The sequence below is a fragment of the Phytophthora ramorum genome, assembly GCF_020800215.1.
Source record: "Phytophthora ramorum isolate Pr-102 chromosome Unknown Phyram_PR-102_s0002, whole genome shotgun sequence".
Taxonomy (NCBI): domain Eukaryota; phylum Oomycota; class Peronosporomycetes; order Peronosporales; family Peronosporaceae; genus Phytophthora; species Phytophthora ramorum.
The window spans coordinates 4,035,145-4,053,388 of NW_027150648.1; the positions used below are offsets into that span (position 1 = coordinate 4,035,145).

The window sequence follows — 18,244 nt, forward strand, 5'->3', positions numbered from 1 at the left end:
TTTCAATTCGCTTTTGTCAACTGCGATCGTCTAAATCTTCTTCCGCATAAGTGATCGTTCAACTTTCCATTTGAGTTTAGCATTAACCGTAGACAAGACGTGGTTAATACTTTCCAGTTTATCTGTACGACCCATTCGCGTCGTTTCGCGTTAGTACTGCAGAGACGTCGAGCGCGTGAAGATGCCGAAGGAGATCTCCATGGACAGTATTCGGTCTCCGCGATCGCACAGTGGAGTTCGTGGGAGCTCCAGTACCCACATGTCGGAACCTTCGGCGAGGAATTGGTACCTGCATCGACTGTACTTGCGTTCCGAGTTCAAGGAGTGCCTTCGAGTGATCGAGGGAGTGCTGCGAGAGCACCAGGGACTGAGCGAGTACCCGCTGTACGTGAAAGCGCTGATCCTGCGTCATTCGGGGAGGATTCAGGAGAGTTTGCAGTTGTTTCAAGCTGCGGCGTGTCTGAACCCGGAGAACAAGGAGAACCTCAAGCAAGTGGGGAGGTCGCTTTACCTGCTGGGCAAACACACGGCTGCGATTGAAGTGTACGAGGAGATCCTGACCATGGGGCGCGTGGACGACTGGGAGATCTATCACAGCATTGGGCTCTGTCACATGTACCTGAAAGACTACGACCGCGCGGCGCAAAACTTCCAGCGAGCGAACACGATTAACCGCCACGACGCGACCTTCTTGCAGCTCGGCAAAGTGCACACGCTGCGAGAGGACTTCAAGGCCGCGATCAACGTATACTTGGAGGCGCTGGAGTTCTCGCCGGAGAACCCAGAGATTCTCACGACTCTCGGACTGCTTTACCTACGGGTGGGGGAGAACTTTCGCGCCTTCGACTACTTGGGTAACTCTCTTACACATGACCCACGCAACCCAAAGACCATCCTCGCTGCAGGCTCCATCATCCAGGACCACGGCGATATGGACGTTGCCCTCGTAAAGTATCGCGTTGCTGCCGCCCAAACGCCCAACTCGGCGCAGCTCTGGAACAACGTGGGGATGTGCTTCTTCGGCAAGCAGCGCTACGTGGCGTCCGTGGCGTGCCTCAAGCGCGCGCTGTACCTGGACCCGTTCGAGTGGATCACGTCGTACAACTTGGGCCTCGTGCATCTCAACACGGGCCAATACGCGTCCGCTTTCCACTTCTTCAGCGCAGCCATTAACCTCAAGCCGGACTTCCCGAGCTCGTATATGTACTTGGCCATCACGCTCAGTCGCCTGGACGACTTCGAGAACGCCTGCAGCGCGTTCGACAAGGCCATCGAGATGGAACGGTACGGCTGTGATGCAATATATTGCTAGCACCATGTTACTGACGCCGATTGTGTGTACATTTTGCTGTTTGGACAAACTAGTGATCACATGTTTCACCTGAACTATGCCATCACGCTGTACAACAACGACGAAATGGAGCGAGCCAAGGTGCAGTTCGACCGCTTCGAGGAGATTTTCGAGAGCCTGGACGAAGAGGCTCGCTCGGCCGACCCCGAGGTGCAGGAACAGCGCCAAGCTCTGCTCAACGCGCTGGTGGACTGATTCTCGACAGCGAAGGACTCAGTGGACAATGACAATTGCACCAACGCGAAATATGGCTACATTTGAAGGACACTTTCTTTTACCCAATCAAATCGCATCTCATTCACTATGATTGGCAGATAATCGCTTCCTTCGTATCCGTCGAGCACACCATCACATCTGAAGATCATGGGCGGCGACGGTGCGTTGGCTGGCCACCATGGAGGCTTGAGTGGCCGTTGCGGAGGTTCTAACGGCTCGTTGTGTGTGTCTGCGTCTCAGACTGCCAGTGTGAAAGTCGTGTGGCCAACCGCACCGTGGGGCAGGAGCGTTGGCGCCAACTCTGCACTGAGTTCTACTATGATCAGGACGAGGCGGCCAAACGGGTGCTAGAATACTTCGAAGCGAGCAAAGTGGACGAAATCAGGTGCGCTAAGGCAGTCGCTGCAGGTTTACCGATGATTTTATGCTGAAACAATTGATTTTACGCAGTATTTCGACGGAGGCTGATGCGGACGCTGACGCGCAGTTTATTGAGCTCGTGCAGCTGTTGGGACTGCAGAAATGCATGGTGCCTGGCCACGAAGAGAGCTTCAACGAGAAGTGAGCGGCGTTGTAAAGTTGGATAGTTTACTAGGAAGCTGATTGAAATGGGTTGTGTGCTGGCAGCATTCAGATGTTGGAAGGCGTGAAGAGTGAAGTGCGCGCGGGGTTCCATGCTCACGTTTCCACTCAAAGGGTGAGATGTTGGATGATTTTAAATGCTTGGAATTTGGCGTGAGCTGATTCATACGTCGGTAATTTCGATGGATGCAGTATTCAGACTTCGAAACTCGAGCGAAGGAAGCTCAGGGAACCAACTTCGAGCTCTGGACGGATGACAACGGACGGCAGCAACTGTCCGTCCGTGTTCAGCATGACTACTTGCGCACGATCGAGAATCACACTAAAATGATGGAACGGATGGAGGTGTTCCTCGAAAAACACCTAACCAATGTTGGCTGTCATCCGTTTTTGGCGGGGTTGCATGCGGCTCTGCAGTGGAACCTGGAGAGCTCCACCGTTGTCGCGTGGAAAAGTACGTAGTTGTTTATCCTTTTTGTCGAGTCGCTTTGTTGATGCGTATTTCTCTTTCCTAGTTTCGGACTCGGTGTTCGTTGAAAGCGGCGATGCCGAATTCACGCACAACGCGCTTGCTCTGCTCGTGCTCGCGCTAAACTGTAGTCATTGTGAAGGCACTGACACTACCGACACACCCAACCCTTCGCATGTGAAGACCCACGACTGGTTTCTAGATCCGTACATGTCGGACCACGACATCCGCCAACTCATGCGGCTATTCCCCACTGCGAAGCGCCTGGAAGGAAGGCCAACAGGCACCAAGTTGCTCACAAAAATGGATCGAGCGAACGTCCACGGACAGGCAGACGAAAACCCCAAATTCTTCAACCGATGGTGCGTCGTGCTATAGAGGCTCAAACAGCATACATGTAGGCACACATCGTTAACACAAGTTGAAGTTCGTGTAGCCATCTCAGTAGACGGTAGCCATCTGACTGACCATATGTGGTCCACATTATACCTACCATATAGCATATTATGAGTTTGGGCGTCGTATCCTGGTCATTTTCCACGTGGACTTCTTAGGAGCTGGTGGTGGATCGCCATGGCTGTGCGACGACGGAGCCCTTTGCTGCTGCTACTGGCGCTGGTGCTGACGCTGCTGGCGTTTGTGAGTGACGTGCACGCGTTTGGCTTCAACTTCGGCTCCGAGGGGGCCCAGCAGGAGCACCATCACGAGCATGAGCATGACCACGTCGACTTTTACGAGAGTACGTGTTGGCATCCTGTTGTTAGCTTGTAGTATATAGCTGATCGAGGTGTTGGCGCTTGCTGTATGACAGCGCTGGGACTCACGATGGAGGCGACGGAGTCCCAGATCAAGAAGGCCTACCGCAAACTGAGCCTCAAGTACCACCCGGACAAGAACCAAGACAACGAGGAGGCCCACAGCCGCTTCCACGAGATATCGCGCGCCTACGAGGTGCTTTCGGACACGCAGAAGCGGCAGGTATACGATCTCGAGGGTTTCGAAGGCCTTGAGCGCGACGAGAAGTCGGCGGGACGTCCATCCAGCCCCTTTGATGCCTTCTTCGGAGACGGCGGCAAGCAGCGCGGCCCCGACGCAGCCGTGGACGTGCCGGTGACGCTGGAGGAGCTCTACAACGGAGCGCAGAAGCAGGCCCAGTTCGCGCGCAACGTCATCTGCCGCAAGTGCCGTGGCACGGGGGCTAAAGGTGGCAAGACCACCACGTGCAAGAAGTGCGGAGGCTCGGGTCAAGTGCTGGTGCAGCAGAAGATGGGGCCCGGATTCACGGTGCAGATGCAACAGCCTTGTCCTAAGTGCGGAGGACGGGGCAAGACTTTCAAAAAGGCGTGTCCGTTCTGCAACGGCAACAAGGTGGTGAAGGAGGACAAGGTGCTGACGGCGGAGATCGAGCGAGGCATGCCGTCGACCCACCAGATCGTCTTTGAACGTGAGAGCGAGCAGCGGCCGGGTATGGTGCCGGGCGACGTCATCTTCCGTCTGCACCAGGTGCCCCACGACCGCTTCCGGTACGCGATGCTTCTTGATGCGATACATTACGCACGCGCTAGTTCTAATGATGTAGTTTTGTTGCTTTGAAGCCGCGCGGGAGACGACCTACACTACGACCTGGAGATCTCGCTGGAAGAGGCCCTGTTGGGCTACAAGAAGCCCATGAAGCACCTGGACGACCGCACCGTCGTGCTGACCAACTCGCGGGTTACCACACCGTTTGAGGTCCGTGATGTGCAGGGAGAGGGCATGCCCGTGCACAACTACCCGTCCCAGCGCGGCGACCTGCACGTGCACCACGAGATCCGCTTCCCCACGAAGCTATCAGTTGAGCAGAAGGAGCTCGTGAAGCAGCTTCTGTCTGAAGAATCAGTCACGGCCGTGGAGTAGGCCAACAACAGACGTGAAATACAATACGTCCTCAAGGACAATGATATCACGCAAGTGTACGTCCTTGAGGACATTCCTGCCTGTCAAACGACCTTCACTCACAAAAAGGCAACTTCCATTCGATTGGTAGAAACAAACACGTAGCTCCTCAGTCCCGCAAAAATGTTCACAAGTCACAAGTCCCGACATGGCGAGCGACGATGCCGGAGCAGCGCGTGAACAGTGGAAAAGTGCGTCATCTCCCTCTGTTCATTAACGTGCTGACAGCTGTGCTTACCTGTAGCCATTTGACCTTTGATACACAGCGGAACAACTGGAGCTCAAGAAGCAGTTGATCGAGACGGACGTCGTGCAGTGGCAGCTACACTCTGGCGCTGGCGGTGCAGCTGCATCGGACGATACCAATTGCAAATTGCTGAGAAGAGTCGCAGGAGTCGACGTCAGCTTCCTCAAGGGTTCGAACGAGCACGCGTGTGCCTCCATCGTGGTGTTGGAGTATCCGTCCCTGACAGTGCTGTACGAGGCCTTCACCTACGTGTCCCTGCCAGCCCCGTACATTGCTGGTTTCCTGGCCTTCCGAGAGGTGCCAGCGCTGACAAAACTGTACGAAGATCTTTGTAGACGTCGACCAGGTGCGAGGGGTTGTAGGTCCAATGTCCTTGCTCGAAAGGAGCTCATGCGACTGTTTTTGCTGCAGATCTGTTACCTGATGTGACGCTGGTGGACGGCAATGGTGTGCTGCACCCGCAGGGCTTTGGGTTGGCGTCTCACTTCGGCGTGCTGGAGAGCATTCCTACTATTGGCGTGGGCAAGACTTTCTTGCATGTTGACGGTCTCACCAAGCCTGACGTGAAGGGTATGATGGCCAAAGCTCGCGAAGAGAACCACGATCTCGTCAAGCTGACAGGCAAATCCGGCAAGGTAGTACTTCTAGCTAGCTGACCTATGCTGCCGTTATTGTTTTAATGTGGAGCTCTTATCTGCTGTGCGATCTGTAGGTTTGGGGGGCTGCGCTGTGCGGCACAGCTGGCGTCAAGAATCCCGTCTACGTGTCAGTGGGGCACATGCTGTCTCTGGATACGAGCGTCGCTATCGCCCAGGCGTGTTCGAAGTTTCGAGTACCGGAGCCAATACGGCAAGCTGACCTTCGCTCGCGAGAAGTGATTCGGCAGTGGGAAAGCGCGGGAGCAGTCGAAACCTCACTGGACATGTTCAACGCGTACCCAGCCCCTGACGCATAGGCTCAAGGCATGTCTATCGTCCTCGTAGACTCTTGCCAGCTTTCTGTTTTGAGCTGAGGGACATGCGAGATGGTTACGCGGCGAAGTGGCGGGGTGTCCTACTACGTACACATGCTGTCATCCGCACAGGAACTCGCAATCTATAATAAATTAGCTCGTTTTTATTAGTTTCTTTGGCGTGCTAATGGAAAAACTACAACTGCAGACTGAGAGCCATCGACAGGAAGCGCCAGTCGTGTTGGGGTAGTGGCGTCACTGCAGCTCCCGATGGCGAGCGCGGAGATGTGGTATCACAATGGTGCGACCAGTCCTGCTCCATCTTGTCTCCAATCGGAGACGCTGCTCGTGAACTCTCTTGTGTCGTGTCGCCTTCGAAGCTGCGGAACAGCGTCGCGAGCGGCAGCAGGTTCGTTTTGATCTGCTGCTCGACGGTCTCCAGCTGGGCCAGGGACACGCGTCGCAGTCGAGCTGGGTGCATCAGCAGCAGCCCACGCAGCTTCTCCAGCGTCTGGACCGTGCGCACGAGCTTGAGCACGACGGACGCCGGCACAGGCGCGTCGGGACACGCTGACCCCGGGCCGAATGTGAGCACGGCCTTGAGTTCTTGAATGACCATGGAAATATCGTCCAAGTACTTCCGTCGCATCCCCGCCAGCTTGTGGGCGTTGCTGGGAGCTGCAGAAGCTGTAGAAGCTGGCGAGTTCTGTTGGGTGATACTCCTGAGCGGGGGCAGAGGCGGCAGCGAGGTCGGCACTGGAGTTCCAGCTGCCTGGGGCAGCAGGGGTGGACTGAGCCGCACGCGCTTCTGCTTGGGGGCTTTGCTGTCGGGGCTATTCCTGCTCTTCTTGATGGCGTCCTGCATTGCGAATGACGAGTGCGTGAACCAAGGCAAAAGCGAGAATGAGCCGCTGTGTCACTCGCAACAACCACAGTCACCGTTTTCTGATTTTTCTCACCAAAAGTGAGAAATTTAGACTCGGCTTTTGTATCCGCGACCACAGGAATAATACGGTACAGCCTGGTCCAAAAGGAGTTGTAGCGTTTTGTATCGGCTCGATACGCCAAGGAACGTCAAGCCCGGCGCTTGTCGATGGCAGATCCCCATCCTTTGCCTCGGATACAGTGAACACGCGCCGCCTCACCGAGATGGTGCACGGCAGCCGCTCCGCCCTGCCGCCCCGGACTCGAGGCTGCTGTACTGATACAGTTGAGCACATGCCGAAGTCTCAATGCTTCTTGCAGCGAGATGTTGCTGGACTCCACGAACTTCGTTTTATATCGGCCGTTTACGCGATCGAGTTGAAGGTGGAGCTGTCGCAGAAGCTCGTCGTCGAGCGCGCCGTGCCAGTCGTGCGGTGCTTGCATCTGTATTCGACGATTTGCTTGGTGATCTCTGTAGAGCCACCACATAAATAATAGGCAGGCCCAAGTTGGACTCTCAACTGGGGATAAATTCTGCCGCGACCATCTTCGTCGATCGATAGCCTCGTTTGGCTGCAATTGCAGCAAGTTGCCACACCGGTAGTCGACAGCATTTCGGCGTAGCGCCGGACGCCATTGTCGCATCTTCGCCGACCTACCAACGAAGGGGAAGGTGGCACGGCGCCTACTGCGGTTTTCGCCCGGGGAGTTCCAACGGAAACTCGCCCAAGGTTGGTGAAGATCGTGTCGTGTACTTTGTGCGGCACGCTGGACAAGTACCTGCTTCAACTTGAATGCAATAGAGACTCTCTTCATGTTCGCCTGCAGGCCAATGGCCTGCTCTTTCCGCAATTCGCTGCACGCAGCTCAAGCGATGGATTGACCAGCTTGGTGGGACCGCGAGATCGGCAGGCTCGACAAGGAGCGGTGGCTGCCGTGGACAAGGAACGTTATCCTGAGAAGGACTCCGCTGCGCAACATCAACTGTTAGCTGCACCGAGTGGTCTGGAATGAGGTCGAGGAGCGATCGAAGGGGGCTGCTTCTGGCTGAACGATCAAGAGCAATCGGCATCTGCCAATCTGTACCAACGAACTATTATATCTTCCTCCCAGTCTATCGCTCGGAAGTGAACACGAAAGGTGTTGAATTCGGTCTTCGTAATAGACTTCAAAGCCCTAATGCATTCGGCGTGGGCTTCGTCGATGACACTCGGCTGGAACTGCAGCAAGTTGAATTTCGGACTTGCTGCAGTTCCAGCTTCAGATTCGGCTAATTCCGACTGGTTCATGTACAGTATCACTGCTCGGCGGACGCCACTGTCGCATCTTCGCCAAGCAGCACTCGATATGACCGTGACGACTAATGAAGTTGAAGGTGGCGCGGCGCCCACTGCAGTCCGAGCTGTTGAGGGATTTTTCGCCCCGAAAGCCGCCGTCGACGCGGACAAGCCCGCGCTCTTCAAGCGCTTCGAGCTGGTGCCTTCGTCCTGGGACGAGTTCCAACGGAAAATCGCCCAGCTGGACAAGGCCGGTGTCCCAAGGCAGGTGAAGGTCGTGTACTTTGTGCGGCACGCCGAGGGCACCCACAACGCGGCGGACAAGCAGTTCGGCTCGGAGCTCTGGGAGTCCAAACTCGCGTTCGAAGACAAGTACCTGGACGCGGACCTGACCCCGTTCGGTGTCAGTGACGCACAGATTAAAGGCCCGAGCAACGTGAAGGCGGAGCTCGAGCGAGGTATGCCTCCGCTCCAGCGGGTGGTCGTGTCGCCACTTTCTCGTGCGATCCAGACGGCCAAGAACTTCTTCGCCAAGGACCAGGTACCCCCTGCGCCGTTCGTGTGCATGGAAAACTGCAGAGAGGTCCTTGGCTGTCACACATGCGATAAGAGACGCTCGGTTGCAGAGCTGAAGCTCAAGTTCCCGGACGTGGACTTCTCAGCGATCAGGGACGAGCCCGACATGCTCTGGACAGCGACTCACCGCGAAACGGACGAGGAGATGCAGGCCCGCGCCAGGGTGTTTCTGCTCGAGCTTTTTCGTGGCATCCCCGAGCAAAATGTTGCGGTGGTGACACACTCGGGCTTCATGGAGGCGGTGTGCGCCGTTGCGCTGGGTATCCGCATCCACCCCGCGAACTGCGAAGTCATCCCTCTCGTGCTGGAGGCGGTCTAACTTTCTGCAGTGGTCTGTCGCAACGAACAGCAAATTTGACTCCAGCGTTTACACGGTGCTGCATGTCTTGCTCTTTCATCCGGCTGCTACGGCGTGAAGGATGAGGACTGAGCCAAACACGAAGAAGTCGAAGCTCAACAGGGTTTGTTGATTCATGTATCTACCAATATAACGCTGCTTTGCTGAAGCAAGACGTAGGAGACATCACAGCACCAACTAGCACTGTTTAGCTTCTTCTACAGCTTTTCAACGCGCGTATTTCAAAGTCAGAGCGCCTCGAGCACGATCGGAACCACCTCGCAGTTGCTTGGACGCACTTGGGTGCCCAGCGTGACCGCGCAAATCGCCTCAATGATGCTCAAGTGCGCAGCCACCACCACGTAGCGCTCCGGAATCTCATGGAAGAGCTCCAGCAAGAACTCCCGCGCCCGCTTCTGGATCTCCTCAGTCGTCTCACGGTGCGTCGTTGACCACAGCTGGTCCTCCTCGTCCGTCATGCGCGAGAAATCCACGTCCGGGAACCTGCGCTTGAGCTCCGACAGCGGTCGCCGTTTGTTGCACGTATGGCAATCAAACGTTTCACGACAGCTCTCAATGCACGTGAACGGTTCGTCCGGCACCTGCTCCTTGGTGAAAAAATGCTGCGCCGTCTGAACCGCGCGCGAGATGGGCGACACCACGACCCTCTCAATAGGGGGCATGCCCCTCTCCAGCTCCGCTTGGACGCTGGGCCGCCCCTTGCTCTGTGCGTCGTTAATACCGAATGGGGTCAACGGGGCGTCCAGGAACGCCTCAGTGCGAGCGAACTCGTCCTCCCAGCGAGGTGAGCCGTACTTGGTGTGGGCCTCGTTGTGCGTACCCTCAGCGTGACGCAGGAAGTGCACGACCTTGATCTGTCTGGCTGTGCCGTCCGGGCGCTTCTCCTTCTCCAGCTGAGCGATTTTCTGCTGGAAGTCGCTCCAGGCCGGTGGCACCATGTCGAATCTCTTGAAGAGCGTCGTCGGGTTCCCCTCCACGGGCGTCTTGGGCGCGAAGAAGCCGTCGACGGCCTTCACGGCGGTCAGCGCCACAGGCGTCGAGTTACTCGACGCATCGGTGGTCGCTGTCATGGCAGTGCAAAGGGGCAGTGCAAGGGGCAGCGGAGACCGAGGGAGGGCGTCGTTCGAAGTGACGTCGAGCAGCCAAAATTAGTCTGAAGATTACGCTGCTCTCCTGATTAGCTATAAATGGCAATGTTATGGCCAATCCCATCACTTCAACCGCTTGCCTTTCGGTGTTCACTTGCAGGAATCTTCGCATTCGGCAGACAAATGACTGGCGTCGATTGCAAAATGTGCAGGACGAAGGTCGTCGAGGGCTTTCCGTGCTGAAAGTACTCGTCGCGGACCTCGAGGTTTGATCTTCCAGCGGTTCGCGATGGTTCCGTCCTCCTGGGCCGCGTTCCAGCAGAAAATCGACTTCACTGACACGAGCGTCAAGGTCATGTATTTTGTGCGCCACGCCACGGGTTCCCACAACGTGGCGGAGCATAAGTACGGCGTCGGGTGGTGGGAGGACGAATTTGTGCGAGTTTTTCGACCCAGACCTGAGGTCGAGGACAACTAGATCAAGGCCAAATGTCGGGGCCGAGGTGCAGCGAGCGGATCGACTGCTACCATGTTCGCCAAGAGACACCCGCTGTGAGGTAGAATAAGTAGGAGCCGTTTGCCGATTAGCAACGCTTACCCCTGCTTCGAGCATTTGCCGTTCTCGTTTGAAGAGGCCCCTCCGATGAATTCTGTCCGTCCATTCCGATTTCTTGCGACTTTTCGATTTCCCGCGGATCCGCGCCGACAAGCGAGTATCGGGCGAATGGGACGGAGAAAAGCATGGGAAGTCTGCTAAGCACGTCGTCGATTCCGTCGCCGGCAGAGCAGGAGCGGATTCTCGGGGAAACTGAAGACGCCAAGTCGCCCAGGTCCGGACCTGTGTTCCTTGATGAGGTGAGGGCCGAGCCTGCACTATGGAGCGACGAGAGCCTCTGCCGAACCATTCAACGCTTCTTCGGCTTGCTGCCAGATTCGCCGGTGAGTTCGAGCTTTCGGATATATTGTTGGGGTTCACTTAGAGCTGACTTGGTGTTGGCGAAACAGGGGGAGGTTTTGAAGAAGGAGCAGCAGTACCCGGTGTTCAAACGTCGATCCTCGTACGAATCGACGGGCACTAACTGTATAGCTTCAAGTGCACCGCTGACAGTGTTTCTAATCTGCCATAGAGTGTTCGTGCTCGATGTTGGCAACCGAATGGGAGCTATCAAGCTCATTCAACAGATATATCGACGGTATCGGCGACTGCGGAATTGGCACGAGGTGAGCGACCACATGCTGCAGCTTGCTCGAGGTCGACTAGCGGTGCAGCGAGCTCGGGAACAGGAGGATATCTCGGCAGCAAGTTTTAGGTTGCTGTTAGCTGAGGGATTTTCTGCCAGCAAAGTTTGCATCTCGGGGGCGCTGAAGACAATTCAGCTACGACTAGTCCTGAATACAGACGCTGGGGAGTGCTACCTCACGTGGACGCCATCGCGGAAAAAGAAGCCACGGATCAATTTGCGTGCGTACAATTGTCGATGCACGAGGTGCGATACTCGCTTCGAGCCTTGACAATCAATGCTTTGCTTTTGTAGACGACGTCGAGCAGGTTATTGCAGTTCAAAAGGAAGGGAACCCAGAGGCTCCGCGGTTGGCGAAGAAAGTGAGTTACCGTCGTGGAATAATTATCGTGTGCAAGAGCTACCACCGCGGGCGCGTTGTCCTCGAAGTTGCGACCAAGCGCGAACGAAACATTCTTCTGCAGGGATTTGAGCGGCTACTGAATGAAATGATCTCGAGCGAGCCAACTTTGGATGATCTTGGAGCGCTCCGCAATCAGCACCCGCGACGTCAGAGCGTTATCGAATTCTTTAGCACGACAGAGAGACCGCGCACTCCTTCAGAAGTCGTCGATGCAAGCGAATCAACTCTCAATGGAATTGATACGAAGCTTCCTCCAAGACGAGGCTCCGTTGCCGTACATCACCCAGAACCGCTACTTGTCGATGCGCCGCGGCTTTCAGAGCACATGGATGAGATACCTGCGCGCGAAACTTCCACCGTCGCAGAATCCGTCAGAGCAGATGCAAAGGCCATCGAGCATTTTTACCAAACGCGCTTTGACGACTCACTGGACACCGCGATTTCGCTCCCGTCGCAGTCGTCGCAGAGGCCTAGCAGAGCTATGGAAGCCCGGCACTGAGGGGGACAAGTTAGTTAGTAAGCAGCCTTCAGTGGACTGGATTGGCAGCGATCATAACTTAATGCCATGCAGAATCCCAAGAACGATGGCAATTTTGCTGATCCTTTGAATTTCTCTAGTCGACCTTGATATACTTGGTGTTGAGCGGGAACGTCTTCCCGTCTCGCTTCCAAAAGCTGGGGGGCTGCACCGGCACAAACCAGTACGGGAACTCCCGGAAGGTGCCAAATACTTCCTGAAAGTTGCGCAGGACGCCCACGTTGTAGTAGTTGATGTAGTCGGGGTCATCGCGTTTCTCGCAGTACTCGAGCGTGCTGAAGTTGCAGGCCGTGAAGTACAAGTGCATCAAGTAGAAACACGCCAGCGCCAGTCCCAAACACGCACTGCCGAAAAATACGCTCACAGCCTGCAGCAAATGAGAAAGAAAAACATCCTCAAAACCACAGCACAATTCCACCATGCAGCATAATGACAAACCTGCAAATGCGGCGAGAAGAGCCCGAGCTTGCCGAAGAAGTAGAGCGTCGCTGCTCGATCCAGACTCTCGGCCAGCACGTAGCGGAAAATCAAACTGCTCTGGTACAAACACGTCGCCGCGCTCCAGCCCAGAAAGAGCACGAAGTGCTTATAGTTGAAGTAGCCGATGCATCTGCAGCAACAGACACATAAAGGCAATGTTGTCGTCAACTTCAACTTGCCTCCATAAGAAGCTTTCATTTTCCTGTCCGTACTTGTTGATGTAGACGCAATGATGGTCCATCTTGAGCACGCAGCGCTTGCACGTGCTGCAGTGGTGGGTCCGATCCGGTTTGAGCGCGCGACACTTGCGACAGGTGCGCACGGCGCCGTTCATCTTACATTCGACTAGCGAGTCAGCCGGTTCTGTCTGCTGCAGCTTCAGCTCGACCATCTTCTCCTTGCTCAGCGTGCGCCGCGGCAGGAACGAGTCCGTGGACAGCAGCGTCTGCGTCAGCGACCAGCACAGCAAAAAGGTCATGACGTGGAACAGCAGCAGCTCCCATGTCTCGGCGCCGCTCTCCAGCACGCGCGCGTGGTTGAACACCACGAAGGACGAGTACAGGTACAGGATCACGCCCACGATCATGCACGGCAGCACGTAGCGCAGCGGCCGCGGCGCGCGCCACTCGCAACAACACCCCATTCCCACTGTGAGGAAGCCCACGTGAGACGACCGACTGTCACTTTGGCGGGGTGTCATTTCGTCGGGGTATTGGATTTCGTGCGAGAACAAATATTGTAATTGAAGAAACGGCGTTCTAGTTGCCACGCCGGACGCGATGATTCCTCCCGTGAAGACGGAGCCCGCGGTGATCGCTCCCACACCGTCTACAGCTCATCAGGAGGCTGCAGCCGCGGCGGTTTCATTGCAGCGCGATAACCAATTGAACGCGGCGTTGGAGATCACGCAGCACCCGCCCGAGACCTGGTACAAGGACCAATTCGGACGCAAAGCCACTTTCCAGCTGCGTATTCAGAGGACACATACGTTTTGTGAAAAATGTGTCGAGCAGCGACTGCTGAAAGTGCAGCTACTGTATGAGAGCGGGTGCGGGAGGACGCAAGTTTTGAGTATTCGAGACGGTGGAGGTGTTGAGCAAGGACTATTTTTCTTATTTGCAGGAAAGAGGTGGAGAAGCAGGAGATTCTGCACGTCATGTCGGGCCAGTGTCTAAATAATGCCAGAGAGAGTATCCTGGCCGTCCGCATCGCTGAGGTGTCCAAGAACCATCTGAACCAGGTAGGGTGGGGGATGGTGGTTAAGATTTTTTATTTTTGTTTAACGATTTTTATTTTGTTTTTGCAGAGGTTTCGAGTCGAAATTGCAGTGTCGAGGTGTCCGGGAGCGTGTGACTATGATCCATCGGTGGTGTCGGATCCGGTGCTGGTGCTGTCAAAGAAGGTTGGCGATTGGGAATGAGGGTGGGTTGATTTGTCTTGCTATTTTGCTGACTGTTTTGTGCAGAAGAAGCGTCCGGTGAAGGAGACGGACTCGCCTGCTACAGCGAAAAAGGTGAAGCGGACATCAGTGCATGGCACTCCCAAGAGAAAATTGTCGAGTGAGTCGCCCGACAGCTCGCAGTCTTCGTCGACGATTACAAGTAATGTGACTGCGGCGATTGCCGAGATGGAGGATTCAATTCCACCGCGGATGCCAGGTGCTATGGCTCCGTTTGCACCTGATACGCCAAATCTGTGTTTGTGGGCAAACGCGGCGTTCGATTTACTGTACAAGTTGCAGTGGCAGCGAGTGCCTACTAGTACGGCTGGCCAGCCAGGAGCGAATCTCGATGAGATCTTGGCGCATGCAATGTCGAAAGCATACAAGTGCCCGTCGTGCCAGGAGACGTATGGACAAATTCCAACTCATCGGGGCGACTGTGACCTGAAGCTGCTGCTGGAGCAAGGCGGTACGAGTAGCCTTTGTCTGGGATATAATTACTGTTTGTCATTCGCTAACTGGTGGATTATATCCAGGGCAAACTGAGTCGGCATCAACTGAAGCACCGAATGGCTTTGCGGGCCATCATTCACTTCACTGGTCATCCGATCAACAGTTTGATTGGACAGACCGAGCTAAAACTATGTACAGCGGTGGCGATATCACCCCTAAACTCCAGGCGTCGCCGTACAATCTTTCACAAGACCTGCTTCAGTTGGGTGGACATGGAGTTGCAAATGGCCAAGCACCTACAAGTGGTCTTGCCCCTGCCGTGTCAGTTGCGAATCTGAGCATCAACACGTGGAAGGAATACGCTTCAATTTCCAAGCTTCTTTACAGGTATGCACTTGATCGATGCCTATGTGCAGGAATCGGTAGTTCGCTGACTTTCGTGCTGTACTTTGTAACAGCACCTCTTATCTTGACGCGAAATCACCACAAGCTGGTGGCGCGATGAGCCCTACACTGCAGTGGACAGGAACACTACCGCCGTTTGGAACGCTTTCACCAGGATTCCCGATCCTTCCTAGCGCAACAAAGAACACTGCGATGCAACAAACCGAAGTGCAACATAATATGCCATCCCAACGCTTTTCGGCACTTTTGGCAGCTACGAAAGGCATGCCCATCGATGCAGCTGATCTTTTTCGAGAAAGTGATCCAGCGCTGCATGGAGATGGGAATATCGTGAACTCACTCAGCAATTTGAGCGTGAGCGACTTGATACGGTCTCGAAACGGCGATATCCTCGGGAATGATGCGCGGTTTGGACACAAGCCAATTTCCTTGTCTGCATTGTTATCGGGAGATCAACCGGTACTGGATATGAGCTCGGAGAACAAGGTCCAGGTTATCATGGCGTCTGACTTCCGAAGTTGCGGATTTCCAGCCCTCGACGCGTCCTTGAATCCGTTGGGCTTCTATCATCTATTGACTGAAACGGTGAGCTTCATTATTGAACTCAAAGGTTGTTTTGGAATGGCGCTAACGACCAAAAAAATTTTTGTGTATACAGCGTGAAACCCCAGCAGAACTACGTTTTGGGCCGAACATCTTCCCACTGCCAGCTGAAATGCTAGAAGAGCTGGAAAGTACTATCTCACAATGGGAGCAGAGCTCGTCCATTTGCTATCGACGAGAGTCGAGCGAAAGTGACCTAGACGGCTTGAAGCGTTTGGTGTTACGCCAGGTAGCGCCCCAAAGTGATCACGCCAAATAAATTGGCTATTTACCAGGTGCATGAAGCTGACCAAGGCGGACTGTGGGTGTACGTTTCTCCGTGGAACTTACAAGTTCTGCCACGCCCACCGGCATGAAAGTTATGGACATAAACCTTGGCCACAATGTACTACTGCAAGTATCTGTTTCCGAATCGTGAACATCACGATCCATCGTCGATGTATGATCTCATTAGGAAGGTGATTGGGAACATGTCGGCAAGCTTGCTCAGGGAGTCAACTGTTGGCAAGAATGCTTCCCGGAGGAAGCCACGACCCAGCACCAATTCATGGAGGGTCTTACACTGTGGACGTAACCGACCTGTTCAATTTGCCCCGACCTGTTAAGAGTGTTCCCTACTTCGCCCCGTGGACGTAGCCAGCGCATCGATGGAGAGCCTTCTACTTGAATGGGAGCCTTCGGTGGGGGATGAATTGCTCGTGAATGGTGACAAGATCGGCAAGCATACGTCTCGATTCGTTGCAGATGGGGAATATGCTCCGCTTGCAGCAGAGGAATACGCTGTCATCGATTTTCGAGGCAACAAGAGCGGATCCATCACAAATGTTGTCCGCAAACCTGAGAGGGCCGCAAATTTTTTTAAACTGGAAACTTTCTCGTCATGCTGCTGCATTTTTGGGTTAGACGAGGACTCGGAACTGGTCATTTGAATCACTAAGTGCCATGCCGGAAAGAGATGGACGTTGCTTTTGTCGGTCGGTCCCTAACGAGAATAAGCTTCGTTCTGCAATTATTTGCTTCGTTTTGGCTCAACGAGTTCATTTCTGCACTCACCATTGTGAAACGTGGGGTTAAGATTGCTAGGACTTTGAGCAACAACAAAAACCACCAAGTTGCGGTTGAGCTCCGAGTTTCCTGCTGACCAAATCCAAGCGTGATGATGCAGTTAGTGGCCGAGATGAACACAATTCCATTGCAACCTTTCTTATTTCATACAATGCCGTTCACCAGTTTCTTCATTTTCATTTTTGCTTTTTTGCTCTCAACGCCACCTACGCCACTCCGCTAGCATGGGCAAGCACGACTTCCTGACACCCAAGGCCATCGGCATCCGCATGAAGGTGCGTCCTCGTCTCTTACACCCGAGTCTGCACCTCTGTCTCTTTCCGCGCGCTACTCGCTGCAACCCGCTAACAGGTACCACCAACCTGTAGGCAAAAGGCCTCCAGAAGCTGCGTTGGTTCTGTCAAGTGTGCCAGAAACAGTGTCGAGACGAGAACGGCTTCAAGTGCCACACGACGTCCGAGGCCCACCAGCGACAAATGTTGATCGTGGCCAACGACCCGGACAAGTTCATGAGCGGCTACTCGGAGATGTTCGAAGAGGCTTTTCTCGAGAACTTGAGGCGCCGCCACGGCACCAAGAGGATGCGCGCGTCCCACGTGTACAACGAGTACATCGCGGACAAGCTGCACGTCCACATGAACGCGACGCAGTGGACCACGCTCGCCGGCTTCGTGCAGTACCTGGGGCGCACGGGCAAGTGCGTCGTGGACGAGACGGAGAAGGGCTGGCACATTCAGTACATCGACAGGGACCCGAAGGCGATCGCCCGACAGGAGGAGCTGCAGAAGAAGAAGAAAGCAGAACTGGACCACGAAGAGCGGAATCGACTCTTCATTGAACGGCAGTTGAAAATCGCAAGTGAAAAAGATGGGGCTGACACGCAACAGCGGCCGACCAAGTTGCAGCGTGGAGAGAACGGAGAGAAAATCAAGATTTCACTTGCTGCCAAGCCCACAGTGAAGAAGGAGGATGGATCCTCCGACAAGGGTGGAGCTTTTGGTGCGGCTGGCTCGAGTGTGTTTGGAGACGAAAAGCGAGAGAAGAGAAGGGAAACTGAGGCCGAGGACAAGCGCCCGAACAAGAGGCATGCCGTCGACGCTATCATGGAGGAGGAAGAGCGGCGTAAAAAGGAGCAGAGTAGGCGATTGGAGGAGGAGTCGAAGCGTCAGCGAAAGGAGAACTGGGTTGCGACTGGGATTGTGGTCAAGGTGACGAACAAGAAGGTGGGCGACGGGCGTTACTACAAGTGCAAGGGCGCGGTCAAGGACGTGGAGGACAAGTTCTGCGCGACGGTAGAGCTGTTGGATTCTGGAGACGTACTGCGGCTGGACCAGGACGACCTCGAGACGGTGATCCCCAAGCCAGGGCGCAAAGTCAAGATCGTGAACGGGCTCGGTCGCGGCTGCACGGCAAAGCTGCTGGACATTTCAGTCGAGGATTTCTGCGCTCGTATTCGGATCGAGTCGGGTCCACGGCGAGGCGAAGTCCTGGACCGAGTCGAGTATGAGGACATCAGCAGACTCGCTGACGAGTAGATCCCTTCGTTGGTACAATACACAACCTGTGCCAGATTAACTAAAGTTGATATTATCCATTCCGCGCATTCCGTCCAGCCAGCAGGAAGGTTTCCTCTGCCAGCA

At 54.9% G+C, this 18,244-nt stretch overlaps 11 protein-coding genes across 11 annotated transcripts; 8 read left to right on the forward strand and 3 right to left on the reverse strand.

Moving 5' to 3' along the window:
• Positions 1–181: 181 nt before the first annotated feature.
• On the forward strand, positions 182–1,546 carry KRP23_2734 (Bardet-Biedl syndrome 4 protein; the record flags this gene model as incomplete). Its single annotated transcript, XM_067887503.1, has 2 exons — positions 182–1,284; positions 1,366–1,546. 2 exons carry the CDS (start codon positions 182–184, stop codon positions 1,544–1,546), a joined length of 1,284 nt encoding a protein of 427 aa, XP_067750085.1.
• Positions 1,547–1,714: 168 nt separating this feature from the next.
• KRP23_2735 (uncharacterized protein) lies at positions 1,715–2,996 on the forward strand (the record flags this gene model as incomplete). Its single annotated transcript, XM_067887504.1, has 6 exons — positions 1,715–1,727; positions 1,808–1,952; positions 2,018–2,128; positions 2,195–2,264; positions 2,342–2,603; positions 2,665–2,996. The coding sequence occupies 6 exons, from the start codon at positions 1,715–1,717 to the stop codon at positions 2,994–2,996; spliced, it is 933 nt and encodes a 310-aa protein (XP_067750086.1).
• A 195-nt stretch (positions 2,997–3,191) lies between these two features.
• Positions 3,192–4,514, forward strand: KRP23_2736 (DnaJ-like protein subfamily A member 1; the record flags this gene model as incomplete). Its single annotated transcript, XM_067887505.1, has 3 exons — positions 3,192–3,357; positions 3,430–4,141; positions 4,214–4,514. 3 exons carry the CDS (start codon positions 3,192–3,194, stop codon positions 4,512–4,514), a joined length of 1,179 nt encoding a protein of 392 aa, XP_067750087.1.
• Positions 4,515–4,701: 187 nt separating this feature from the next.
• On the forward strand, positions 4,702–5,755 carry KRP23_2737 (Endonuclease V; the record flags this gene model as incomplete). The annotated part of the gene is made up of 4 exons (XM_067887506.1): positions 4,702–4,744; positions 4,820–5,146; positions 5,212–5,435; positions 5,513–5,755. 4 exons carry the CDS (start codon positions 4,702–4,704, stop codon positions 5,753–5,755), a joined length of 837 nt encoding a protein of 278 aa, XP_067750088.1.
• Positions 5,756–5,948: 193 nt separating this feature from the next.
• On the reverse strand, positions 5,949–6,617 carry KRP23_2738 (uncharacterized protein; the record flags this gene model as incomplete). Its single annotated transcript, XM_067887507.1, has 1 exon — positions 5,949–6,617. The coding sequence occupies one exon, from the start codon at positions 6,615–6,617 to the stop codon at positions 5,949–5,951; it is 669 nt and encodes a 222-aa protein (XP_067750089.1).
• A 1,406-nt stretch (positions 6,618–8,023) lies between these two features.
• Positions 8,024–8,848, forward strand: KRP23_2739 (Phosphoglycerate mutase-like protein; the record flags this gene model as incomplete). The annotated part of the gene is made up of 1 exon (XM_067887508.1): positions 8,024–8,848. The coding sequence occupies one exon, from the start codon at positions 8,024–8,026 to the stop codon at positions 8,846–8,848; it is 825 nt and encodes a 274-aa protein (XP_067750090.1).
• A 266-nt stretch (positions 8,849–9,114) lies between these two features.
• KRP23_2740 (Phosphoglycerate mutase-like protein) lies at positions 9,115–9,957 on the reverse strand (the record flags this gene model as incomplete). Its single annotated transcript, XM_067887509.1, has 1 exon — positions 9,115–9,957. One exon carries the CDS (start codon positions 9,955–9,957, stop codon positions 9,115–9,117), a length of 843 nt encoding a protein of 280 aa, XP_067750091.1.
• Positions 9,958–10,716: 759 nt separating this feature from the next.
• KRP23_2741 (uncharacterized protein) lies at positions 10,717–12,118 on the forward strand (the record flags this gene model as incomplete). Its single annotated transcript, XM_067887510.1, has 4 exons — positions 10,717–10,914; positions 10,981–11,033; positions 11,103–11,437; positions 11,511–12,118. 4 exons carry the CDS (start codon positions 10,717–10,719, stop codon positions 12,116–12,118), a joined length of 1,194 nt encoding a protein of 397 aa, XP_067750092.1.
• A 115-nt stretch (positions 12,119–12,233) lies between these two features.
• KRP23_2742 (Palmitoyltransferase ZDHHC15B) lies at positions 12,234–13,337 on the reverse strand (the record flags this gene model as incomplete). The annotated part of the gene is made up of 3 exons (XM_067887511.1): positions 12,234–12,524; positions 12,596–12,767; positions 12,850–13,337. The coding sequence occupies 3 exons, from the start codon at positions 13,335–13,337 to the stop codon at positions 12,234–12,236; spliced, it is 951 nt and encodes a 316-aa protein (XP_067750093.1).
• A 79-nt stretch (positions 13,338–13,416) lies between these two features.
• On the forward strand, positions 13,417–15,798 carry KRP23_2743 (uncharacterized protein; the record flags this gene model as incomplete). The annotated part of the gene is made up of 7 exons (XM_067887512.1): positions 13,417–13,685; positions 13,760–13,877; positions 13,944–14,039; positions 14,103–14,547; positions 14,615–14,918; positions 14,990–15,521; positions 15,595–15,798. 7 exons carry the CDS (start codon positions 13,417–13,419, stop codon positions 15,796–15,798), a joined length of 1,968 nt encoding a protein of 655 aa, XP_067750094.1.
• Positions 15,799–16,828: 1,030 nt separating this feature from the next.
• Positions 16,829–18,139, forward strand: KRP23_2744 (DNA/RNA-binding protein KIN17; the record flags this gene model as incomplete). Its single annotated transcript, XM_067887514.1, has 2 exons — positions 16,829–16,879; positions 16,973–18,139. 2 exons carry the CDS (start codon positions 16,829–16,831, stop codon positions 18,137–18,139), a joined length of 1,218 nt encoding a protein of 405 aa, XP_067750095.1.
• Positions 18,140–18,244: the final 105 nt, after the last annotated feature.